The sequence below is a fragment of the Sturnira hondurensis genome, unplaced genomic scaffold, assembly GCF_014824575.4.
Source record: "Sturnira hondurensis isolate 20B ecotype Veracruz unplaced genomic scaffold, ASM1482457v3 Scaffold0009229, whole genome shotgun sequence".
In the NCBI taxonomy this organism is placed as follows: Eukaryota; Metazoa; Chordata; class Mammalia; order Chiroptera; family Phyllostomidae; genus Sturnira; species Sturnira hondurensis.
The window spans coordinates 708,985-734,521 of record NW_028081860.1 but is presented as its reverse complement, the minus strand read 5'-3'; the positions used below and the strand labels follow the sequence as shown (position 1 = coordinate 734,521).

At 55.4% G+C, this 25,537-nt stretch overlaps 1 protein-coding gene across 2 annotated transcripts; it reads right to left on the bottom strand.

Annotated features, from left to right (window-relative positions):
* Positions 1-5,687: 5,687 nt before the first annotated feature.
* Positions 5,688-21,241, bottom strand: PLXNA3 (plexin A3). Of its 2 annotated transcripts, none has more exons than XM_037056953.1 (33): positions 21,209-21,241; positions 18,697-19,320; positions 17,808-18,347; positions 17,140-17,322; positions 15,924-16,052; positions 15,753-15,853; positions 15,256-15,379; positions 15,014-15,170; positions 14,836-14,935; positions 14,545-14,659; positions 14,175-14,375; positions 13,964-14,060; positions 13,622-13,812; positions 13,398-13,543; positions 13,209-13,329; positions 12,967-13,103; positions 12,677-12,847; positions 12,315-12,408; positions 11,997-12,236; positions 11,779-11,922; positions 11,461-11,695; positions 11,229-11,371; positions 10,890-11,146; positions 10,728-10,794; positions 10,484-10,630; positions 10,243-10,402; positions 9,989-10,092; positions 9,645-9,741; positions 9,172-9,362; positions 8,850-9,019; positions 8,154-8,366; positions 7,785-7,935; positions 5,688-6,762 (listed from the first exon to the last, which is right to left on the bottom strand). In XM_037056953.1, the coding sequence occupies exons 2-33, from the start codon at positions 19,291-19,293 to the stop codon at positions 6,667-6,669; spliced, it is 5,619 nt and encodes a 1,872-aa protein (XP_036912848.1). In that variant the 5' UTR covers positions 19,294-19,320; positions 21,209-21,241; the 3' UTR covers positions 5,688-6,666. The 2 variants fall into 2 exon arrangements, with proteins under 2 accessions (XP_036912848.1, XP_036912849.1); XM_037056954.1 differs by lacking the exon at positions 21,209-21,241 and having other exon boundaries at positions 17,808-17,913; positions 18,252-18,347; positions 18,697-18,819.
* Between the last annotated feature and the right edge of the window lie 4,296 nt (positions 21,242-25,537).

Genomic DNA, 25,537 nt, shown 5'->3' with positions numbered 1-25,537 from the left:
GTGGAAACTTATTTTCCCGGCACTGGAACCCTGGGCCAGGAGCCTGGTGTGGTTTGGGACTCCTTGCACCTGAGCTATCCCTCCCAAATATTTATCCACCACACGTGTGTGTGGGGCCAGCCCATTCTGCATCTGCACCCCCTCCTACCCGTCTGGATGGATGTGGTTTCTTTAATTTCGTAGTTGTCAGACTTCCATTCAACTCAATTTCTGGCGGTTCTGAGTGATGGTTGTTCTACATTTTCGTTGTAATTTTGATGTGGTTGTGCAAAGAGGCAAGCCATGTCTGCCTATGCCAACATTTTGAGCAAAAGACTTAATTTTTTTTAATATTTTATTTATTTTTTAAAGATTTTATTTATTTACATTTAGAGAGAGGGACAGGGAGGGGAAAAGGGAGAAAAACATCAATGTGTGGTTGCCTCTCACACATCACCTAATGGGGACCTGGCCCACAACCCAGGCATGTGCCCTGACTGGGAATTGAACCGGCAACACTTTGGTTCCCAGGCTGGCACTCAATCCACTGACCTACACCAGTCAGGGCTCTTTATTTATTTTTAGAGAGAGGGGAAAGGAGGGAGAAAGACAGGGAGGGAAACATCCAATGTGTGAGAGATACATTGATTGGTTGCCTCTCGCTCACCCCAAACTGGGATCCCCGCCCACAATCCAGACATGTGCCCAGGCATGTGCATGAGAAGAGCAAACAACCCAGATATGATCAAATCAGAGCTTCGTGGTTTTCTTTATTTATTTTCAGACATAGGAGAAGAAAGGGAGAGAAACATCAATGTGTAGTTGCCTCTCAGGCACCCCCTACTGGGGACCTGGCCCCCAACTCAGGTATGTGTCCTGACTAGAAATCGAACCAGTGATCCTTGGATTCACAATCCGGAGCACAATCCACTGAGCCACACCAGCCAGGGCTCAATGTGGATGACTTTTATGGGTTGATACCTTTTCTGATGATCAGATTGTGTTTTCCCGCTTCTCTGCATGCCTGGTCATTTTAGACTGGATGCTAGGCATTGTGGCTTCCCCCTGGGTGCTGCATATCTTCCTAGGCCTAGACATAGGTTTTGCCATCAGTTCTGGATGCTGTTAAGTGACTTGGGAAGAGGTGGACCCTTTAGAGTCTGGCTCTGAAGGTTTGCTGGGTGGGCCCTTTCAGAATGGGAGTCATTCGCTGCCCCCACTACTGACACAAAACCCCTCGGAGCGCCATGCTCTGTGCCTCCCACATTGTGAGGGTCACCATCCTGGCCGGTGGGGACAGCCACTAGTCCCTGTCCAGCCTGAGCCCCGGCATGGTTACCTCTCATCCCTTCCGGTAGTTCTCCCCCCGGCCTCGTGTAGTTTCCTCACACGCTGTGCCCATCCGTGGTCTGTGGCATACTCCAGGGGAACCCTCTGCGGTTAGGCAGCGTTCTCGCCCTCTGCCACTCTCTTCCCTGCGGTCCTCTACCTCGCTAACTCTAGGTGCTGAGAATTTCGGTTCCATCTCCTGAACTCGGGCTGTCCATGGGGTTCTGCCACGACACTCCCTGTCTGGACCCTCGGCTGTGGCAAACGCAGGGCAGACCTCTCATTTCTCGTGTCCCAGAGATCACTGTCCATCATCACTTGATGCCCGTTATCTTTACACCCTGCATTTCATACATTTTGTCTGGTTTGGGGGGTTCTTTCAAGTAAGCGGCAGCGTAAATCCAGTCCCTGTTACTCCGTATGTGTGAACAGGGCCAGCCCTCGTGGAGTGTGGAGAACTGTGACGTGGTGAGCTGGGGCGAGAGAGACGCTGTCCCTGGGGTAATGATAGAAGTGGTCATGATGGTGCTGATGAAGAATGTCCCCTGACAGTATGCAGCAGCTGTAGTGGCTACAGGTAGGGTGTCTTTGTCCCCAGTTTTTTGTTTTAAGATTATATTTATTTTTAGAGAGAGGGGGAGGAAAGAAGGGAGAGAAATATCAATGTGCAAGAAATACATCCATTGGTTGCCTTTTGCATGCACCCAATTGGGGACCTGGCCTGCAACCCAGGCATGTGCCCTGACTGGGAATAGCACCAACGACCTTTCATTTTGCAGACTGGCTGGCTCTCAATCCACTGAGCCACACCAGCCAGGGCTCTCTAGCTTTTTTATAGAAATTATTCTTAAGTTCTTAATTATTGATGTATAGATGAGAATTTAGCTCTTTTATGCCATGTACTTTGCTTCCTCTCTTCTTCCCCAAGTGGTTCTTTTCAGTTCTTGGAATTTTTTTTCCATTGAGGTAAAAATTCACCTAGTTTAGTTTTTCTCATCCAAATACTAACCAGATCCAACCCTGCTTAGCTTCTGAGATCAGGCAAGATTGGGCATGTTCACAGTGGTATGGCTGTAGACTCACCTAGTTTAGTTTTTCATAGTGGTAATTTCTGTAATTTCACAATGGTGATTTTTTAAAACCACCTTCTTTTTTAAAAATATATTTTATTGATCATGTTATTACAGGTGTCCCATTTTCCCCCTTCATTCCCCTCCACCCTGCACACCCTCTCCCTCCCACATCCCTCCCTTTAGTTCATGTCCGTGTGTCTTAAGTTCTTTAGTGTCTACATTTCCCACACTACTCTTGCCCTCCCCTGTCTATTTTCTGCCTGCCATCTATGCTACTTATTCTCTGTACCTTCTCCCCCCTTCTCCTTCTCCCACTCCCCCGTTGCTAACCCTCCGTGTGATCTCCATTTCTATGGTTCTGCTCCTGATCTAGCTGTCTGCTTAGTTTGCTTTTGTTTTAGGTGTAGTTGTTAGTAATTGTGAGTTTGCTGCCATTTTAGTATACATGTTTTTTATCTTCTTTTTCTTAGATAAGTCCCTTTAACATTTCATATAATAAGGGCTTGGTGATGATGAACTCCTTGAACTTGACCTTATCTGAGAAGCACTTTATCTGTCCTTCCATTCTAAATGAAAGCTTTGCTGGATAGAGCAATCTTGGATGTAGGTCTTTGGATTTCATGACTTGGAATACTTCTTTCCAGCCCCTTCTTGCCTGTAAGGTCTCTTGAGAAATCCGCTGACAGTCTGATGGGTACTCCTTTGTAGGTGACTGTCCCCTTATCCCTTGATGCTTCTAGGATTCTCTCCTTCATTTTGGTCTTGGCTAATGTAATTATGGTGGGTCTTGGTGTGTTCCTTCTTGGGTCCAACTTCTTTGGGACTCTCTGAGCTTCCTGGACTTCCTGGAAGTCTATTTCCTTTGCCAGACTGGGGAAGTTCTCCTTTATTATTTGTTCAAATAACTTTTCCACTTGTTGCTATTCCTCTTCCCCTTCTGGTACCCCTATAATTCGGATGTTGGAATGTTTAAAGATGTCTTGAAGGTTCCTAAGCCTCTCCTCATTTTTTTGGATTCTTGTTTCTTCATACTTTTCTGTTTGGTCATTTTTTTCTTCCTTCTGGTCCACTCCCTTGATTTGAGTCCCAGTTTCCTTTCCATCACTATTGGTTTCCTGTGCATTTTCCTTCATTTCACTTAGTTTAGCCTTCATTTATTCATTTAATTTGTGGCTAAAATCAACCAGTTCTGTGAGCATCCTGATCACCAGTGTTTTGAACTGTGCATCTGATAGGTTGGCTATTTCTCGATCAGTTAGAATTATTGGCTCTGGGGCTTTGAGCTGTTTTTCTGCTTGAGCCATAATGTTTTGGTCTGTTGGCACCTGTTACATATGAGGGGTGGAACCTTAGCTGTTCACCAGGGCAGGGTAACCCAAGTTGCTGGGTTGTGACGCTGTATGTGGGGGCGGGGTCCAAGAGGGAAAAAATGGCACTTTGCTCTGCTCTGTGTTGCACCTCGTCCCTTCCGCCACTTCCCCCAAGCCAATTGGGCCTTTCTGATGCTGATTCCCATGTGGGTGGGCTTGTGTATATTCTAGGACCCTGTGGGTTTCTCCAACGAACTTTCCTGTGAGGGTGGGAGTCTCTCTGTGCGCCTCAACCCCCACAAGTGTTTTCAATTGGTGTTTTGAGTCTTTATTTCCCGGTACTAGGACCCTGGGTTGTGTGGTCTGTCTCGCTCCCATTATCTATGTGCAAATGTGGGACTGCTGCCTGGTCCCCCAGCCACCTTGCACACAGTGCCCTGCTTCTTAATCGCCACCTGGCTGGGTCTGCCCATTGCTACCCCATGCCCGGGGGCTGCCAATTGCTGCTTGGGTGCCCAGGCTCTGCCCGGTGCCGCCTTGCACGACCGGGGTGCCTTGTGTGCCCAGTGTCACTGCTTCCTGTGCCATGACCCCTCTCCGCTTGGCCACCCAACTGCGCCCTGCCTACCAGTCTGGATGAATGTGTCTATTTTAACTCCTTGGTTGTTGGACTTCCATACAGTTTAATTTTCTTTCAGTTTGGTTGTTACTTTGCTTCTGAATTGTTGTCCCTATTTTGGTTGTTCGAGGAGGCACAGTGTGTCTACCTACGCCTCCATCTTGTCCGGGAGTCGTTCAAACCACGTTCTTTGATGTGCTCTTGCTTCTCTGCATGGTTCTCTCCAGCCACCTGCCTGCACAGCTGTCATCCTGGGACTTCCCTTTGGGCTTGAGTCCTCATGCTAGATCACCTGGCTTTCTCTTTATTCTTTTACTTCTCCTTTTTCTTTGTTTGCATTTGAAATCAGGTTTAGTGAGGTATAATTCCCATAGTATAAACGTCTGCATTTTAGGTTTACTGGTCTAGGACTTTGACAAATATATATACATAGTCATGTGACCACCACCAGAGTCTACCATCTTGGCTCCATGGACAGGCTGCTAAAACTGCTTGCACCTTTAACATCTAGGTCAGGCCACAGAACTCATGCTCCAAACTTATTGTGGGGCACCGTCTCCCCCAGAGACAGCCAAAGCCTCCACAGTGGCCTACAAAGCCCCACGTGATCTGGCCCACGCCCCCGCCGTCCTCCTCCCCTCCCCTCTGCACTTCGCTCACTCTGATTCAGCCACGTTGGCCTCCTGCCCCATCGGCCTCCTGCCCCATCTGAGACACATTAGGCCCACGGCTGCCTCAGGGCCTTTGCACTGGTTCTTTCCTGTCTGGGCTCTCTTCCCCCTGGGGATCCACTTGAGTCCCAGGTGATCAAATATCATTCCTGGCCACTCTATTCAAAATTGCATTCCATTTTCTCCCCACCTGCATTATTGTAAGAGGTGTAGAGGGGGGGAAGAGGTAGGTACGTGTATTATGAACAAGATACAACAGGGACAGTAAGGAGTTGTCAGATATGAAGGACTGTGGGTGCTGTGAAACCACTGGAGGGTTCTGAACAGAGCAGGACAATGGGATAAGATCCACCTTATATCTTAACAGGACCCCGCACCTCCCACACTGAGAACAGGCTGAGAGCAGGCAGGGCAGAAACAGGGTAGTCAGGGAGTCCAGGCAAGAGACAAGGGCGCTTGGACGAGGCTGGGGGCAGTAGAGGTGGGGAGAGGGAGCTATTCTGAATGGATTTTGACGGTTGAGCCACCAGCACTCGCTGATGACTTGGACATGGCCTTGAACCTCCTTACATCCTCTGGAACCCTGCGATGAGTTCCCCTTCCTCCCATAAGGGGGTCCAGTTCATCTGGAGTCCAACAGTCTCCCAACCTGTGTCCCATGTTCCCTGATCACCTGCCTGCCCCAAGGGCAAAGCCACACACAGACTGCAGTTTCCCAACATTTAATTAGGAAAAAAAAATGTACATGAACAACGGAAAACTCATGCAACAAAAGAGGAGAGAATTCTGTTTCCCAGACCGTGAGATGGGGTCAGATTCCTCAGAAGAGGCCGAAGAACACAGGAGTAAGGCACTGCCGCCTTGGCCCCTCGGGGCAGGCGCAGGACAGGGCAGCGGAGGGTGAGGGGGTCCAAGGCAAGTGCAGACAACACTGAGGAAGTTTGGCAGTAGGGCCGGGAGAAAGAGTTCTGGAGCACCCGTGACCAGGGCAGGCCCCGGAACGTGTCTAGGTACAGCTCCCCAGGTGCGTGGAGAGAACAGGCCCTGTGAGAAGGTACAGTCCGACTCCCAAGAAGTTGGGAGACGGATGCTATGGCCCAGCTGCGGAGGGACCCCTTGGCTCGGCCACAGTCCGAGGGCAGCTTCAGGTGCCTTACCCCTCTCTGAGTGCTGCTGGTGCCGAGGTCCCCTTCTGGGAACGGGTGGGGCCAGCCATGGCAAAGGTGAGGTACCAGAAGGTAGGCCAAGGCTGACAGTGTCACAAGGGAGTCGGGACGACTCAAGGAGAAGTGAATGAGGTTGGCAACATCCCAGGGTGGGGATGACACATATTTACAGATAGAAAGGGTGAGGTGGAGATAAATTAAATAAATAGGTGGTTGGGAGTATAAATAGCAAGGAGGGCAGGGGCTGTCACAACACCTAGGCGCAAGGGCAGGAGGCTGGGGGTATTGCTGCTGCTGGGGTGGGGGGCTTGGTCCTGTCACCCCCTCCCTGCCTGCAGGGCCCAAAGCAAGGCACTAATGAAGGGGGCCCAGGTGTGCTGGGGGCAATTTGGCCCAGTGACCTTGCCTGTGCCACCCAATCCTGGGCTCAGCCCTGAGACCCAGGCATGAGCCCGCCCCCTCTTTGACAGGAGGATGGCCCAGGGCTGAGAAGCCGCCTCCTCACCGGTTCTGCTACCCTTAGCTGTTGCTGGACATGAGGCTGATGATCTGTTCCAGCTTCTGGCGCAATTTATGCTTCCGACAAGAGACGTCTCTGTCCAGAGCGGTGAGAACCTGCAGGAGGAAGACCCCAGAACTGGGCTCACAGGGATGGGCCAGCTCCTCCTGGGCAAAGCCCTTTCCCCTTGATGTCTTCAGCTCTTCCCTCCATCAGGCCTCTTAAGCACATCCCTCCTCCCCTGGGGCCCTAGGCACATGGGAAGGGCTCCACCCTCTCTCCTCTGAGCATACTCCCTATCTTCTCCTGGACCCCAAATCCTCCTCCAGCTGCAGAACTTTCTTCTCTCCCAAGCGTTGTCTGGACTCGTTGTCCCTGATTTCCCCACTCCCACCCCCTCCTAATACCTCCTCCTAAAACCTCTCTCGGCCAGGTCTCCATGGTCTTGTCACCAAACCCAGGCAGCGTTCTTTGGCCCCCTCCCCCTTGACCATCAGCAGCACCTGACAGCGGATCACTCTCTCCTCCCTGACCCCCCCCCCCAGGTCGGGGGTTCCTCACACACGTTCCAGGATCAGCTCTGTACTCTTAGGGTCCTTCCCACCCCACTGGCCACTCTGTCTCCACTGCTGCTCCCTGTCTTCTCTGCCACCTCTGAGTGTCCCAGAGCCCCAGGGCTCGGTGCTTACTTAGGCCACCTCTCCCTGCACACCCACTCTGCTGCCCTTGCTGAGTTCATCCAGGCTCAGGGCTTGGGGGGCCATATTCTGGCTCCCAAATTCCTATATCCAGCCAAGTACACATCCTGAAGCCCACATGTCTATGTGCCTTGCCTACCGCCTCCTCCAGTCACAAATCCCACAGGACCCACAAAGGGCTGCCCACCCACCCCATGTTCCTGGCCCTCAATTTTTGCCCAACTGGAACTTTGTATTCTAGCCAGTGGCTTCTCTTCTGGGTCTCTCATATCCTAGCACCGAGGACAGTGTCACCTGTGCTGGCCTAGGGCCCTTCAGGGGCTGAGCGTGAGCAATCTGAAAGATGGGCTCTCTACACCCTCCGTCCCCTTCACTTCCTTGAGGCATAACTCAGCTCCCACCAAGCCCCCTGCCTTTGTCACCCTGGGAGCAGCACACACCTCTTGGCGGTACTTGGTGACATAGAAGTAAAGCTCACTGAGTGCACTTAGGACACTGAAGTCGCTGGCATGGAGGCGGGACTGTTCCACCAGGTAGGCATCCATGTCCTGGTCACTGATGGATGCCATCTTTGCAATGTCCCGGTAGTACCTGTTGGGACCTGGAGTAAGTCACACGGGTGGGTGGCACAAAAGCCAAACTCCCTGCCCTGGTTGCCAGGCCAGCCTCTGGGCCTTTTTCCTGTAGTTGGCCCACCTCGGACAAGCCCACCCTGAGAGGGAGGCTCCAGCCTCCCCTAGCCCACAGCAGGTTCCCCCAGCCCGCCTGGCCCTGCCTCCCCCAGCAGGGGGCTGCAGGATGGGGCGCACCTCTCCACCCAACTCTTGTAGTTGGGGATGTCCTTGGCATAGAGCAGCTTATTGGAGGGTGAGTCCTTGCCCAGGCGGTGCTCAGACGTAGAGCAGGAGTCCATGAAGGTCTGGGCCACCACTGACAAGCAAGCATCCGTGATGCTGCTTTTGTGGATGTCAAACACGAACTGCGGATTCTTGATCACGTTCACCCAGAAGCGCAAGGGCAGGCTGGACAGAGGGACACACACATGTGGCTCCCTAGTCTCCCCATGAGCACCCTGTCATCACTGTTCCCCTCCAGGGTTCCTGCCTGGCCAGCCCACACCTTGCCCTGAGCAGCAAGACCGACACATTTAGGGTTAAAAGCCTTTTCTTTAAGTTTCTGCCAGAGACACAAGAGTAAACACCTACCACTTGGCCCGAGATATCAGCATCTCCACCCTGTGCAAGACCTTGAGGACTAAGAGCCACCTGTGGGTACTGGCCCACTACCAACCAGCCAAATGTCCCATAGAGCCCAGCTCCAATTTGTGCTCACTCGCCCTCTTTGCTTAGTGGCACCATGGACACTAGTCCTCTCCTGCCCGGATGACTAGTCCAGCTCCCATCAGTTGTCCTGACCCTGCGGCCCCTGAGTCTTGCCAAATCCACCAGCCTCTTCCGACCACCCACCCCGAGAGGGGCCAGCAGGGGCAAGGCACAGGGCAATACCAGTTGCTCTTCCAGGTATGGCGTACGTCAGGGTCACTGATCTGGTGTTGGTCGGCTTGCTCGTCCAGGAAGTCAAACATGTACTTGATGGCCAAGGGCAGGGCAGAGCCCCGGTGTGCCGTGCTGAACACGGTCTCAAAGAGGTCGTCCACAAACTTCTGTAGCGTGCCCTGTGGGGGCACAGCAAAAACAGAGGCTGTGAGGGAGGCAGGTGAGGACATCCCCAAAGCAGGACAGATGGGGGACAGGCTTGGCAACGAGCAGGGCTTCCCTGCAGGGCCAGCACACCCCTGAGCCGGGGTGGAATGGGGCAGGCCCACACCTTGGTGGCCAGCAGCCGTGTCAGGTAGATCTCTGAGACCATCTTGCTTCCACGGTCCCCCTCACGGTGGTCGGCGTGGTCATGGTTCTTCACCAGGTGCCACAGTTTGGTGCCCGTCTCCTGGTCAGGTGTGATCATGGGTGCCCGAGAGCGGAGGCTGTCAGGGCTGCTGGCTGTGCGGAGCAAGCTCTCTGGGGCAGAGGACCAGTTTCCCCTTAAGCCAGTGGGGCTGCACCGCCATTGCTGGGGCTCGTGCCCCACCCTGTCCCGAGAGCCCAGCAGGCTAAGGGGCCTGTCTGCTCTTGGTAGCCCACCCTACTTCTAACTTCTGCGGAACTGGAGACCTTTCAAGGGCAAGGTCCAGGGAGGTTACCAAAGCCAAGCTGGCTGCTCAGACAGGGGCTCCCCATGACAGCTGTCATGGCCTCAAAGGGCACAGGGCCAGCAGAGGCCACTGTACTGAGGATACCTACCATAGCGGCTGAGGGAGCGGGTGAAGGTGAAGGAGTTGGCCATGTTATAGGCAGACACTTGTTTGGGCACCAGTGCCACCAAGGAACCATCTGTCACCTGGAAACCCCAGAGACACAGAGGGGACAGTGCAGGAGGCCGAGAAGCCAAGGGGCCCAAGCCACCACCCAGCCAGACCCTGCGGCATGCAGGTAGAATAGCTCCCAAGGCTTTCTGAGAAGGGCCTGGGAAAACGGGGGCCGAAGAGGAAAGGAGCCAGGGCCCCTGCTCCTGTGTCATCTGTGTCATCGGGGCAGGGCCACAGCTCCCCTGTGGCCCTGGGGGTGAGTGGCCCCCAGTCCCTCACCTGGTAGTGGGCCAGCGAGTTGACCCTCTTCCAGTCACACTCGATCTTAGTGGTGACATCCTCATCCTGGAGGATAATGCGGGCCATGCGGCCCTGGCGCCACTCTGCGGGCCACAGACAGTCCTTGAGGTCCTGCTCAGTGTCCCAAGACCCTGGGCCCACTCAGAGGACAGTCCAAGTCAGGGAGGTGTGTGTGCCAGTCAAGGTAAGGTGGCCACCAGGCGGGGTCCAGGAGGACAGGGCGCAGGCCTCACCTAGGTCCATGTCCTCAGCTTTGGGCCGCTGGGAGTACGGAATGCCCTTGTACACAGCATCTAGCAGCTTGTCTTTGGCCTGGGTGACGCTGTCACAGTTGAGAACCTTCACTGGGACCTGAGCGCTGCCCTCACTGTCTGGGCACACACAGTACAGGGTCTGCGGGTGAGGAGAACCTGTAGGCCAAGCTTCTACGCATGCCCCCAGGCCCAAATCCTGCCCCCCAGAACCCCCATTCACCAGCGTCTTGTAGTCAATCTGCTGCCGAATGAGCTTATCCTCACTCAGGGAGTAGCGCGCCTCGCCTGTGATGGCGTCGATGGGGCCCTTCTCCATCTGCTGCTTGATGGCACAGTACAGCAGGAAAAGCGGCTCTCCGGCACACTCCTGTAGCCAGAGTCGGGCACAGGTCTTGCTGCCTGCCTGCCTGCCAGCCAGTGACTTCCCCACACCCTCTTCCCTACAGCCCAACCGCCAAGCGCACCTTCAGAAACTTATGCAGCAGGAATGTAAACCAGTTGGTAAGCATCTTCTCAGCCACTGACTCTGTCCTAGGGTGAAAAGGCTACTTGGGGCCCTGGCCTGGCAGGGGTTGGGGCTGTTCGGGGGCCAAGCTGATAGGGGTCGGGGGGAGCCAGGACAGTACCTGCGCAGTAACAGCTTTGGGTGGTTCTTGCTCTCAAGGTTTTTCTCTATGAGGTCTGCCAGCAACTGCTTGAGCAGCCCTGTGGCATAATCGAGGCGGCTCTGCAGGGCCACCATGGTGAGTGACGCCACGGTGCCACGATCACGCATGGAGAAGCTGCTCTGGGCCTCCAGTGTGTGGATGAAGGTGAGCACGAAGGCACGGCTATGCAGCAGCTGCCCGAAGAGGCGTAGAGCCTTCTCGACATTGGGGGGACTCTGTGCGGGACAGAGAGTGTCAGAGGGTGTGGCAGCGGCCCTGGGGGTGACGGGGAGGAGGCAAGCGAGGTGGAAGGCTCACATCCAGCTCCTTGAGCACCGGGTGAGCCTCAATGCCTGGGAAGAGCACACGCACAGCATAGGTGCGGTAGTCCAGGAAAGGGATCTGCACCACATCCATATGGTTTGTCAGCTCGTTGATGTCTGTCTGCAGCTCAGCGAAGGCTGGGAGGGGCAGGGAGAAAGAGTGAGCAGAGCAAGAGGAGGGAGGCACCCAGCCCACCCACCCTGCACCGCACCCCTACCCCAGGCACCTTCCTTGCATTCCAGAGCCACACGGGACTCCAAATTGTCCATCTGGAGTTGGAGCCGCTTCAGTGTGCGGTCTGCATCCTGAGTTTTGCGCTTGTAGGCGACCAGCACAGCGGTGATGGCCAGCAGCAAGAGCCCACCCCCTGCTGCCAGCCCCACCATGGCTGGCAGCGTCAGTGCCCGCTCAGCCGTGATGTGTAGGGTGCCCAGCCAGAACTCCAGGCCGCCCACCAGCACCTATGGGGATAGGCTCACAGTGAGCTGACCCCCATACCCACCCCACACTGCCTAGGTGCCCTTCCCACCCCACCCCCACTCACCATGACAGGCTGCCGGCCCGTCTGACTGGGTGAGTCACACAGGAGTTGCGTGTCTGAGACAGTGAGCGCACACGGCTGGCCCCCAATCAGCACGGTGTAGTTGAGGCGGGAGCTGCCAGCTGCCACGGGGATCAGATTCTTGCCCTGTGTGTGGATGGCATGGTCAGCCAGAGCTCCCCATCACCCTGCCCCTCACGGCCCCTGCACCCCGCTGGCACCTTCAACACCACATGGGAGCCAGGTTTAACATCCAGGACACCGGAGGGTCCGAGCGGTTCAAAGCTGGGGTCGGGGTAGTAGGTAAAGGACGACCGGTTGAAGGAGCGGGCTGTCTGCACATGGTCTAGCAGGAAGCCAAACTCGTCGGGGTGTTCGCCCTGAGCCCGAGGCTGGGGCCGCCCTAGGAAGATGCCAGGAGCCTTGCACAGCATGGCAGTATCGTTGATAACCTGGCACGTCTGTGTGGAGAAGGGCAGGCAGCTTAGCACATGAGACCATGCAATGGCAGGAGCGGGGCGAGGGCAGCTGGCACTTACATTGGTGGTCTCAATGCCTCGGTACTTGGCCCGGACCCGGGGCTCCTGAACTGTGAGCAGGTGGGTCCCACTCACGGTGATGGCAGTGCTTCCACTGGGGAAAGGGGAGAGGGGCATTAGGCCCTGTTCCCCAGTGCCCCCAGTCCAGCCCTGGAAAGCTATCAAGGCTGCAGCAGGGGCCTGGGGCCTTGCACGCCTCAGGTCATGGGCAGGTGCCAGGTGCTCTGTGGTCAGGAGGATGCTGCCCCCTCTGCCAATAAAGGCTTAGGTTTAGAGGAGGTACACTTTGATATCCAAGGACCCAAGCACCAGTAAGGCCCCGGGGACGGGAGTATGGGAACCCATTCTCTCCAGGCTCTTACTTGATGATGCTCCAGGTGGGCTCAAGGTGAGTGACGGTGGGGTCCTGGGTGTAGGTGTAGAAAACTCCAGGACTGGAGATGTTGGCACGGTCAATGGCCAGAGTGATAGGGGCCTGGCTGGGGCCCAGGGTGGAAACAGGCGAGATACACACAATTGCTTCGGCATCTCTCCTGTGTCAGCGAGTGGAGTGCTCTGAGCACGTGGCCCAGGGACCTCAGCAGCCCCACCCCACCCTGCCCCTGCAGCCCCTACCAAATGCCCATCCCAAGACTAGTAGGGCCCCACCCACCTCACGAACTGGCACTCGCCATCTCTCACGATCACTGTGACCCTGCTGCCGGAATCTAGAGAGTTTCCAGAGATGGTGAGCCTCGTGCCCCCCGAAGCCGGGCCCCGACTGGGACTCACACGGTCGAACGTTGGGGTCTGTGGGAGAAGCAGCCCTGAGGGGAAGGAGAAGGCAGCCCAGTGCGGGCCATACCCTCTCAGAAGGGGAGGGCATGCATCGGAAGGAGTGGGCGGCTCACACACCACAAAGCTGTAGAGCTGCTCAGACTGCGTTCGGAAGTCAGCAGAACAGTCGCCCACACAAAGCTCCACAGGCCCCGGCGGTGGACTGGGCACCAGAGACTCCTCCATCTCACATACGATCCTAGAGGTCAGAGAAGGTCAGAGGCAGCCTCGGAGCACCAGCCCAAGGGCCTACACAGCCACACTCACCTCTCGGCGCTGATGTATTCAGCGGGGATGGAATTGCAGCGCACACCAGCCACCCGAAGGCCCACCTCTCGGTAGGTGAGGCCCAGGTTCTCGCCCACAATGGTGACTCGGGTGCCTCCCTCCTTGGGCCCCATGAGTGGGTGGATCTGCAGAACAGATCAGGAGGTGAGACAGTAAGTCCTGACTCCCGGGTGCCCGACATGCAGAAGGTGTGGGAGGCTAACCTGGGCAATGCGGGGGTGGCTACAGCGGGTGCCCTTCTGGCTTGGGTGCATCCAGTTGGTCTTGGGAGCCGGACAGTGGGCCCGCAGCTGGCACCTGTGCTCTGATATGCACCAGCCACAGTTGAAGCGAGGGTCAGCCTTGAGGCAGAGGCCACAGCTGGGTCTTTGTGCCCAGCACTTATACAGAAGAGCTGCGGGCATAGAGGGCACTGCTGGAGGGCAACTATGGGGAGCTGGGGCCACCAAGGGCCCTAACAGAGGGTCTTCCTGTTAAACCTGGCCCAAGCTTGTGCCAACTCTGCCCCCGAAGGCAGGTTCCTCAGCCCCCACTTCACTCCTCACCTCGGAAGGTTGCAGGCTTGTCAATGGGGAAATCTCCATCCCACACCACAGAAAAGTCCAGCTCGGTGTCCCCATAGTCATCACCTTCATAGGAATACTGGGGGAGAGGGACCACATGACCCCTCAGAACATCACCTGCCACAGCCACCTGAGGCTTCCAGGCCAGTAAGCTGGACACAGACCCAGGGGAGGCGCAGCAGGGGAGCCTCACCGAGGCGTTCTGGCACTGCACGCTGCTGCTGTTGAAGCGCACGGCGGGCACCCGCTGCTGCCGCCCCTGCACTCGGACCACACACTCGTAGTTCTTCTGGCCTGACTGGGGCTGTGGCAGGTTCTTGGCCCGCAAGGTGAGAGGCTGCATGACACCAACCGGGATCAGGAGGTCCCCGCTGGGCAGGATCTCAGGACAGCCCTGGGTGGGGGAGAACGCCCGTCAGCCACGCACCAACTGCTGCCATATTGGCCTCATTGGGCCAGCCCTGCATTGAGGAGACTCCAAGAAACCAACAAGATCAAAGGAAGAAAAGCCAGAGGCCAGCCCACACAGAGCCCAGCCCCCTCGCATGCAGCACCCGCCTCACCTCAGGGCTGTGGACCCTGCCTTCCTGGAAGGAGCACTCGTGGGGGTGGCTGGTACACACGTGGCGGTACTTACACCAGTGGCAGGGGTACGGGCTGCCAACACAGGACACGCACCTGCGGGGGAAAGGCTTCAGAAACAACAGAGAAGGCCAGGCCTGCCCCCTTACTGCCCCTCCTATGGGACACAAGGGGAACGGAAAGAAGAAGGTGCCAGGGTCCATCCGAGGCCTACACAACACGGCAAGGGTTGAAGTGACATGGGGACAGAGCTCAGGAAGGCTAGTACTCACGACTGGAGGACGCTGCAGTTGTAAAAGACAAAGTCAGTCCCAGCGAACCTCACCCCAGTCTCCTTGGAGAGCAGCTGTAGCCGCACAGTACGGGTGGCCCCTGCAGCGAGCCCAAGGGTAGCTGTGAGGCAGCCAGAGCCAGAGAGCGCCCCCCTCCCCAGCAGCCCCAGCCACTGACCATGACCCCTGGTGAGAGCCCGGAGCTCCTGGAGAGAGGGCGAGGGGCAGCGCAACTCCCCGGAGGGTAGCAGGGTGGCCTCGTTCTCCGTCACCTCCTCGAAGGCACAGCTCACGCCTGCGCTGAGGTCTGGCACATTACGCATGGCCACAGTCAGCTGGGGAAGGCAGAGGACTCAGCGGGGTACGCCCCCAACAAACACATGCATTGGCTCACCCCCATATACACACTACATCACTTACCTGCACCCCAGGTGATGTCACCGATACGTTGTTGGGCCGGACCCGCACCTGGACACACTTGCTCAGCTCCTCGGCAAAGCCATGTGGGGCTGAGGCACCTGGGCAGGCCCCTTCTCGACAGCATCTGCATGGGGTCAACAACGGATGGAGTTCGACAGTGTCCACAATGTCCAGAGCCCATCCTGCATCTGCCCTGGGAGGGCCCTATCCAGGGCTCAGTGGGGACCTGGAGAAGATGGGGTGCAGCTGGCCCAGCCCACAGTGCCTTGGCCCATGGGGTCCAAGTGACCTCACTTGGGGTGGAGCTTCTGCTCATTAGCTGGAGAAAGTGGAAGGAGAGGGAGGGGAAGGCCCAAAGGGCCTGCAGAGAGAAGTGAGCATGTGGACGAGGGCGGGCACTGTCCTCGCCAACCAATAATAGGCCTGGGAGGCTCCCCCCAGGAACAGAGCCTCGCAGAGCCCATCATCAGCGCCCAACCCTATGCCACCTCCCTCACCTGTGCAGCAGCACACACCAGCCGCAGTGCGGGTCCCCGGAGCCCAGGCAGGCTGCGCAGCTCACGTACTGCTCACAAGTCTCCACTGGGAGCTGGCTCACCTGGGGACAATCTCATCAGCACCCACCCCACCCCCACACAGCCACCCACCGCCACCCGCCTCGGGCCCACCTGCTTCTCACTCAGGAGGTAGATGTGCCGGTGGTCAGGGCTGAAGAGCAGGTCTCGAAGTATGGGGCTGCCATCCACCACGGGCACTGTCTCGTATAGGTGGGCATCCTGTGAGCCATCAACTCGTACCTAGGCCACGACACCAAGGAAGAGGGATGACCAGTCAGTATGATGCCGCACCCCCTGCACCCAGGACACCCTCTTCTAGAGCCAGGGACTCTCCAGTGTGTGGCCAGGCTGAAGCCAGGGCCTGGCAGGGCTCCACGTCGACCTTCTCCTGCCCCCACAGTCTCCGTGAGCAGGGGAAGGAGGGCTTAAAGGCCATCCCCTGGAGGGCCTTGAGGGTGACTCAGCCAGCCAGAAAACACTCCCAGGAGATAGAGACAGAGAGATTATTGATGCCTAGGGATGGGGGATGGTAGAGAGGGGTGATAGCCAAAGGGGAAGAGGTTTTTAGGGTGATGACAATGTCCTGGAATGAGATAGTGGTCAGGGCTGCACAACTCTGCAAACTGACTAAAACCACTGGAATGTGTTCTTTAAGCAGGGGGAGTATACGGGATCGGAATTACACCTCAAAAAAGCTGTTGAAGTGACAAGAGCGCAGGATGGGAGCAGGCCCAGCCCAAGACCTCCACAGCTCCCTTCACGAACCTTCCCCCAATCACCACCCACCCCTGTCACCGGAGAGAGCTCCAACACTGCCAGGCAGGCATGGGGAGGATGTGGAGGCCATCCTGACTGCCCTTTAGAACACACCCGGACTCCCAGGGGCTCACCTCCCCATTTCACACTGCCCCCGGTCTGGGGACAGAAGCAGCTGTGGCCCTGCTGCACACAAGGGGACAAGAGGGCAAAGATGGTTATGTGTGTGTTCATTTGACTATGGATCCAGCAATGACAGCTGAGCCGCGGCCACCTCCTCTCCTGGCAGGGAGGCCCCAGGATAGATCTGGTCTCTGTCCCCACAGCCACAGGAAGCCAGCAATTGAGGCTGAAGCAAGCAGCGTGCTGGCACAGGTGATGATGGCTGTGGCAGCTGCCCGTGGATCCCGGCTAGTCTCCTGGGGCCCAACCTGGGAGGCCCCCCCTTCCTCTGAGAGCTGTGTACTATCCAGGGTCTTGCAGGGCTCACCGCACATTCCTGTCCCCACCCCTTACCCCATGATCTCAGAGCCTGCCCCAGCCGCCGTGTGCCAAGGGGGCCAGGGCCTACCTTCTTCAGATTTCCGCTGCGAGTGCCGATGAAGACCACAGAGTGCTGGCGGTAGGTGTAGGCAGCCACACTGGCCATGCCATCAGTACTGTCAGCCAGTAGGGGCAGCCCCTCAATCACATGCAGGCCACCCAGTGGCTGGTTCAACACCAGCCCGCAGAAGTTTCCATTTATCTGCATGGGCTGGTGAAACAGGAGAAACACGTGAGTGTCAAAGCTTGGGGACAGCAGCTGGACAGAGGCCATGAGACCCCATGTTGAGGAAGGGGGCAGGATCTGGAACTTATTCCCCACCAGCTAAGACCAACCACTTGCCCTGGACTCCACAGGAAATCAGGGGCTGATGAGAGAGATGGAGGAAGGAGAGGAGGCAGCGGCACGTAAGGAGAACGAGGCCTGGGCCTGCAAGATGGGTCGGGCTGGGAGACGGTCACTGACTCAGCGAGAAACACCCATCAGATAGAGCAAGAAGCACCACACTGGGGATGGGTGGAGGGGTGGGAAAACAGAGAGGTGGTCCACAAGCAGGGAGTGCCCACCAAGAGAGACAGTGAGAAGGCAGGCCCGGGGAGAAGGAGAAGCAGAAGATGCAGGGAGAGGGCAAGAGAAGACAGGGCTCCCTGAGAGGGAGAAGCAGATGTTCCAGGGCCGAAGCCCACTGTGCTCACAGTGTTGATGCAGGGCAGCTCCTTGTTGAGCAGCCAGGGCAGGGCCAGTGTGCCTTCCCCTCGATAGCAGGACTGGATGCGGCGCCGGATATGGGCATTGATGGTACTAAGGGTAAAGAGACAGAGGACGGTCTGCCGGGGCGGGCTTGCCCGGTTCTTCTGGCCCTGAGAGAAGATAGTAAAGAGGATGTCCTCGTCAGCCGGCACACCCAGGGCCTGGGCCAGCAGCAAGCCGGGCTTGGCCAGGTGGGCACTCTGCACTAAGCGGTACTCCACACCACGCCAGGAGCAGCCGATGGGAAACTCCACGTATGAGTAGAACTCTGAGTCCCCTGCGCACATGCGCACGATCTTGGATGTGAAGAATTTCTCGCCCGCTGTGTCCAGCAGTGTCTGCTGGGTGTCCAGCTGCAGTGTCAGGAAGTACACGAAGGAGGCACTCACAAAGCCGTAGATGTAGTAGATGTCAAAGGCGGGGTACAAGGACAGGGTGTCTGAGGGGATCTTGATCTGTGAGGAGACAAACTCATCCTGGTACACCTGGAGAGCAGGTCAAGGAAAGAGCATGGGACGAGACCTGGGTCTGTCATCAACCTCCCAAACTCCGGCCCTTCAGCCCACCACAACACGGTCCCCTCAGGGCTTCCCTCATGACCCCCCCCCCGGCCCACAGTCATAGGAGCCCAGACCAGAAGACAGGGTGAGCAGCCCCATCCTGTGCCTCAGCCCATCCTCCTGTCCTCAGAAGCTTGTCCCCTCTAGGACCAGGGTTCTTCCACAGGTAGAGTCAGGACAGAGTGGAGGCAGGAGGGAAACAGGTGCTGGCTCTTGAGAGGGGCAGGCAGACAGGCAAGGGGAGAAGGGTGAACAAACAGGCAGGCTCACCCACCAGACTAAACATGTCGGCACTGTCCTCATCACTGATGAGCTTGCGGGAGCTCAGAGTAGGGAAGTACTCAGACTTGCCATCCACGGCAGTACCCACAAACAGCTTGCTGGGCCCCTGGCCCTGCTCCACGATGACACCAGCCATGGAGTCTGGCTCCTGTGCCCCCGATAGGTAGTGCTCCTTTCGGTGGTGGGGCTCACCCAGCTTGAAGAGGTCATCCAGGCGCAGAAACTGGCAGATGCCTTGCCAGATGCTGCCACAGGCCACCAAGCGGCGGGCAGCATAGTCTATGAGAAGCAGTTTGTTCACATTGTCCACAGGTGCCAGGCGGTGGGTGCACACGCGCATACTGGGGGGTGGGTAGCAGCGAGCATTGTCCTCAACAGGCCCTGTGACGTGGGCCCGTAGCTCGGTCAGGTTGGGGGCCAGCTTGAAGACTCGGTTCACTGCACCCACAAATACTTCCCCAGTCACCCGGTGCACAGCCAGGTGGGTGAGCGTGGTATCTGTCACCGAGAAGGCAGTGAAGGGTCTGCTGCTACCCAAAGCTCCCCCCATGACAAGGAAGAGCAGCAGGAGGAGGTTGACAGTGGGCATGGCAGGCGGCTGCGGGCTGGGACGAGCCTGAGGAGAGATGGTGAGTGCAGGTCAGAGCCCCCTGGCCCAGGCTGCCAGCCGTCCTCCTGCCCCCGAGCCCCCAGCAGGCTAAGCTCCATGCTACAGTGGGTGGAAGCCACTCAGTCACCTACCACCACACCAGAGCCAGAGCCCCAGATGGTGACGGTGGCTGAGAGAGGAGGGGCTTCCACCAGGGCGCATGAGTGAGCAGTAAGAGCAGGCAGGCTTGGGGGCCATCAATCATCCCCCACCCTTCCAACCCCCACCCCTGGAAAGGAGCCAAGAGGCCTTGCCTCAATTGGGCCACACCCAAGGGGGCAGCTGAGCCAGATGCTGGGAAAGGCAGGGAGGGAGGCCCTCCTGGAATGAGACCCAAACACCAGATCCCAGAGCTGAGAGCAGCTAGCCACACACAAGAGCCACTGTAGACAAACCCCAGGCCACAGAGACTACCCACGCCCAAGTTGGGGGAAGGGGGAAAGCAGGGAGAGAACAATCACAAGCCAGGGCTGTAGGGGGGTGGAAACACCACCCCAGAATGGCACAGCCACCAGGAGCCCTGGGACAGAGGTCAGGGGCAGTAAGGCCTGAGACTGGACCCAGAACCACGACCGCATTTCCACTCCTGGCCCCAGCTGGCCCCTCACCCTGAGGGCCTCCCTCAGCTGGCTGTCCAGGAGCCTGCTGTCTGGCCTACCGGCTGCAACACAAAGCCAAGTCTCGCCTGCCCACCCCCACCCCCAGCCAGGCACCACCGAGACAGACATAAGTCAGGCTCTGCTCAGGCACAGCCAGACAGATGGCCCAGGCAGTCCTGCACGGCTCTGCCTCCAGATCCAGAGGTTAGCTGAAGAAGGGGAGGTGCTAAGGGGCCCAAGGAACCCTATGGAAGGGGAGCATAGTCCCCAAATACAGAGAGACTTGGGGGAAATGGGGTGGGGGCTGTAAGGACAGGCCACACCCAGCTGTCCCGCCAAACCCAGGTGGCAAAGATAGCAGAGCAGTGTCATAGCAGACAACAGGGCAGGGCTTAGTGCTACCCTCTCAGTGCCCAAGCCCCAGGGGAGACACACGGTACCCAGAGTCCGGGTGGGGTGGGGGATGCAGGGAACCAAACCAAGGAGGTGCAGAAGAGAGAAAGGAAAAACTGTATTTGTTAGAACAAGGAGCAGGCCTAGCTTGAGACTGCAAAGTTTCAGCTCAGACTGATCACCTCTTCAGGGTTCTTTTGTCAGGTCCACATTCTGGACCCCTAATGCAACAGCCAGAGAAGAAAGGAAAGCAAAAGAGAAGACAGACTGCATCCCACCCGCACCTCCTGCACACTCAGCAGGAACACAAGCCTAGGAATGGGGACCCGGACAGGGTCGGGAGGGTGACCTGGAGAGGCAGGATTTGCATCCCAAGCCCCCATTCCAACCTACACCTGTAAGTGGGAGTCAGGGGCATCACAGGCACACCCACCTCTCTGCTACAGCCCAGCCAGCAGAGAGCCGAAGATGAGGACAGCCCCTAGCAGAGACACGGCTCCAGCGCCCATTCCCCAGAGCTCCCAATGCCCCCCACCATGCTGTTAGCCAGGCTCACCCTGCCCCCACCAGGGGCACCCCTCGCCCGACCCACGGGGACCCTAGTGGATGGAGGCGCCACAGCAGTCCTTGGAGAGGCCGCTCCTCCACCACAAAGGGTCCTCATTGGGAAGGGGGGGCTGGGCTTGGAGTGGCCGTCCCTACGGGCTCCGGGCACGAAGGACCAGTCAGGCCAGCGCCCAAGGAGCAGGAGGAGAGGCAGGACGCGAGCCCCTTTTAGGTTGACAGAACCCTCAGACTGCCCAAGCCCCGGGCTACCAAGCAGGCTGGCCCCGCATGGGTGGCAGGGGATGGCGGGCACCTACCTGTCCCTCTGCCGCCGCTGGCTCCTGGTGGCCGCCCGCCAGCCACGTGGACGCGCCCCCTATCCCCACACCGCCCCCCCACCGCGCCCCACGTCCTGCGCCCTATGCCCTGTACACCACCACCACTGCCACCGCCACAGCCGCCGCCGCCCACACACTGGGCAGGCCCGCGGCCGCCAGGGCCTTTTAAACACGGACCGTACCACCGCGCCGGGCGGGGGCGCCCAGGGAGGGCCGGGCGGCGGGGCACAGGGGCTAGGGCCGCTCTTCTCCGGGGTCGGTGGAAGGCCCAGAGCGCAGCCCGAGCCCGGTGAGCTGCCGGGGTCCGAACTCAACGAACTGACAGCCCCCTACTTGCGCAATGGCCGCGTCCGCAGCGCGCGCCTGTCCCCCTCCTCCCCACCCGCTGCCTCGGGCAACCCTGGGACCCGCGCGCGCTCACGCCACACCCCCTCGGGCCGGGGGCGCGCGCACGGCTAGCTCAAGCGCGTGCCGGCCCCGCCCCACCCTGGCGCTCGGAGGGCTGCCCGGGCCACCTGCTGCCGGTGCGCGGCCTCTCTGGTCTCTCAGGCGCATGCCAGCCAAGAATTCTGAGGTCCTTCCTGAGGACACTCTACCCCTAATGGTCCATATATAACCTGGAGGACCCGCGACTAATAATATGCAAACACTCGGCACAAGGACTCGAGGCTGTCACCATTTACACTTGGCCCCTTCCCCAGCTGGAGACCAGAATGGGAATCTGGTGCTTTCATTCCCTTGCTTTCCACCCATAATTCACGTATCATATAAGTCATTTAAATCACCTTTAAAGTGTGACATTCAACCCTGGCTGGTGTGGCTCAGTGGACTGAGTACCAGCGTGCAAACCAAAGGGTTTCGGGCAAGGTCCCCAGTAGCAGGTCTGTGAGAGTCAACCATGCATTGATGTTTCTCTTTCTTTCTTTCTCCCTCTCTACCCCTCTGTCTAAAAATAAATAAATCTTTTCTAAAAATAAATAAAGTGTGACATTCAATAACAGAATATTCACAAAGTTGTTTGCCCACCCCCACTATAGAATTCCAGAACATTTTTGTCACCCTCAAAGGAAACCATTAGCAGCCACTCTCCAGGCCCGGAGCCTCCCTCCAGCCCCTAGCAATGGTTAATCTACTTTCTGAGTAGGATTTGAGTGTTCTGGAAGTCTCGTATGCATGGGTTTGTGCAGTATTCATGTGTCTTTTGTGTCTGGCTTCTTATACTTACCATAATGTTTTCAAGATTCATCCATGTTCTAGCATGTATCAGTACTTCATTTATTTTTAGGGCCAAATAATATTCCATTACATAGATAGGCCACATTTCATTTTCCATTCATCAATCGATCGACATTCGGATTATTTGCATCATTTGGCTATTGTGAATAATGCTGCTAGGAACATCTGTGTACAAATTTTTGGATGGACACATTTTTATTTCCCATCTGCTTAGGAGTGTAACTGCTGAGTCACATGATAACTCTATTTTTTACGTGTTTGAGAAGCAGCGCCAAACTGCTTCCAAAAGTGGCTGTACCATTTTACATTCCCGCCAGCAGTGTATGAGGGTTCTGATCTCTTTACACTCTTCTTGCCAAGACTTACTATTATCTTCTCGTGTCTGGTCATTCTAGTGGCTCAGAAATGGTGTCCTGTGGTCTCGATGTGCATTGCCTTGATGACTAATGATGTTGAGCATCTTTTCATGAGCTGATTGGCCATTTGTCCGTCACCTGAAAGGTCTAGTCAAGTTCTTTATGTATTTTTAATCAAATTTTGGTTTTGTTGGTGTTGAGTAATAGTAGTTCTTTATATATTCTGTATAAAAATCCCTTACCATGTATATGATGTCTAAATGTTTCCTTTCATTCCGTGAGTTCTCTTTTCACTTTGTTGGTAGTATACTTGGATGCACAGTTTTACATTTTGATGATGTCTAATTTACTTATCTATTGTTACTTGTGCTTCGGTTGTCACATTTAAGAAACCATTATTAAATCCAAGAACACAGGGATTTACCCCTATGCTTTATTCTAAGAGTTTTATAGTTTTTGCTCTTAAATTTAGTCTCTCCTCCATGTTGGGTTAGTTTTAATACGTGATGTGAGGCTGTGGCCCAGCTCATCATTTCAAGCGCCGCTACAATCTAGCTGTCCCAGCACCATTTTTTTAGTTGCTTTCCTTTCCTTTTTCCTTTTTCTTATTTAACTTTATTCTTCTTTTTCTTTTTTTAAATTTTATTTATTTTTAGAGAAGAGAGGGAGGGAGAGAGAAAGAGAGGGAGAGAAATATCACTGCAAGAGATACATTGATCAATTGCCTCTCACACACCCCCAACTGGGAATCTGGCCTGCAACCTGGCCCACAACACAACCATGCTCCCTGACTGGAAATTGAACCAGCAACCCTTTGGTTTGCAGGCTGGCGCTTAATCCACTGAGCCACACCAGCCAGGGCTTAACTTTATTTTTCCATTACAGTTTGCATTCAATATTATTTCGTATGAGTTTCAAGTGTATAGCACAATGGTTAGACAGTCATATACTTTACAAAGTGTTTCCACCAGATATTTTCAGTGCCCACCTGGCACCATACACAGTTATCACAATATTATTGAGTATATTCCCTGTGCTGTACTTTATACCCCCCTATTCTGTAACTACCAATCTGTACTTCTCAATCCCTTCACTCACCTTTTTCACCCAATCCTCCAACACCCTCCTCTCAGGCAACCATCAGTCTGTTCTCTATATGTATGAGTCTGTTTAAGTTTTGTTTGTTCATTTATTTTGTGTTTTAGATTCCACATATGAGTGAAACCATATGGCACTTGTCTTCCTCTGATCGACTTATTTCAAATAGCATGATACTCTCCAGGTCCATCCACGCTGTTGCAAATGGTAAGATTTCATTCTTTTTTACGGCCGAGTAATATTTCATTGCGTATCTGTACCATGGCGTTTTTATCTGCTCATCTACTGATGGACACCTGGGCTGTTTCCAGATCTTGGCTATTGTAAATAATGCTGCCATGAACACAGGGATGCTCGTGTTCTTTCAGATCAGTGTTTTGGGTTTCTTCCAATGTATGCCCAGAAGTAGAATTGCTAGGTCATAACGTGGTTTTAGTTTTAATTTTTTTTTTAAATTTTAATTACTTATTTATCCTCAGAGGAGAAGGAGAGGGAGAGAAACATCAATGTATGGTTGCCTCTCGTGCATCCCCTGCTGGGAGTTGGCCTGCAGGGAACCAGCCTGCAACCCAGGTATGTGCCCTGACTGGGAATCGAACCGCGATCCTCTGGTTCGCAGGCCCGCGCTCAATCCACTGAGCTACACCAGCCAGGGCTTAGTTTTAATTTTTTGAGGTATCTCCTTACTGTTTTCTGCAGTGGCTGCGCCGGTCTGCACTCCCTCCAACCATGCACTAGGGCTTCCTTTTTTACCATCCTTGCCTCATAATAGTATCTTTTAAAGAGCAAAAGTTTGGATTTTTGATGAAGTCCAATTTATCAATTTTTTCTTGTATAATTAATGTTTTTTTTTAAAGTTCCAGTCCAAGTCCTGGCTGGTATAGCTCAGTGGGTTGAGTGCGGGCCTCTGAACTAAGGGATAGTGGTTCAATTCCCAGTCAGGGCACATGCCTGGGATTCAGGCCAGTTCCCAGGGCGGGGACACATGAGAGGCAACCATACCATGACATTTCTTTCCCTCTCTTCTTCCCTTCCCCTCTAAAGATAAATGAATAAAATCTTTAAAAATAGAATTATCCATATAATTTTAAAAAATTTTTCCAGTCCAAGAAATTTTTGCCTAGCCTAAGGTCACAAAGATTTTCTCTAATGTTTCATTTGGATGTTTTTTAGTTTCGGCGTTTATTTTTAGGTCTACAACCCATGTCAGGTTCATTTTCCTGTGTGAACTAAATAGGGTGTGTGAGTTTTCTGTGCCTGCCATAACTAAATTCCACAGTGGCTAAAACAACAAACATTTCTTCTCTCCTAGTTCTGGAGACCAGAAGTCTGAAATCGAGGAGTGGGCGGGGCCAGGCTCCCTCCGGAGGTTCTAGGGGAGGGTCCTTCCCCGTCTCTTTCAGCTTCTGAAGGAGGCTGGCAATCCATAGCATGCTTTGGCTTGTATATGTGGCACATGTCTCTCTTGTCAGGTGGCATTCTCCCTGTGTCTGTCTCCTCTCTTCTTAGAAGGACACTAATCATACTGGATTGGGGCCTACAGTATGACCTCATTCTAACTGGGTCACATTTGCAAAGACCCGACCTCTACATCAGGTCTCATTCACAGGGGACAGGA

What these genes read in the sequence shown, in the direction of transcription:
- PLXNA3 (XM_037056953.1), bottom strand. Translation starts at nt 19,293, where the DNA reads ATGCCCACTGTCAACCTCCTCCTGCTGCTCTTCCTTGTCATGGGGGGA. An exon ending in CCCACCTGGAGCATCATCAA is followed by an intron (nt 12,409 to 12,676) that starts GTAAGAGCCTGG and finishes CCCTTTCCCCAG; the next exon opens with TGGAAGCACTGCCATCACCG. An exon ending in TACAAGAGTTGGGTGGAGAG is followed by an intron (nt 7,936 to 8,153) that starts GTGCGCCCCATC and finishes AGGTCCCAACAG; the next exon opens with GTACTACCGGGACATTGCAA.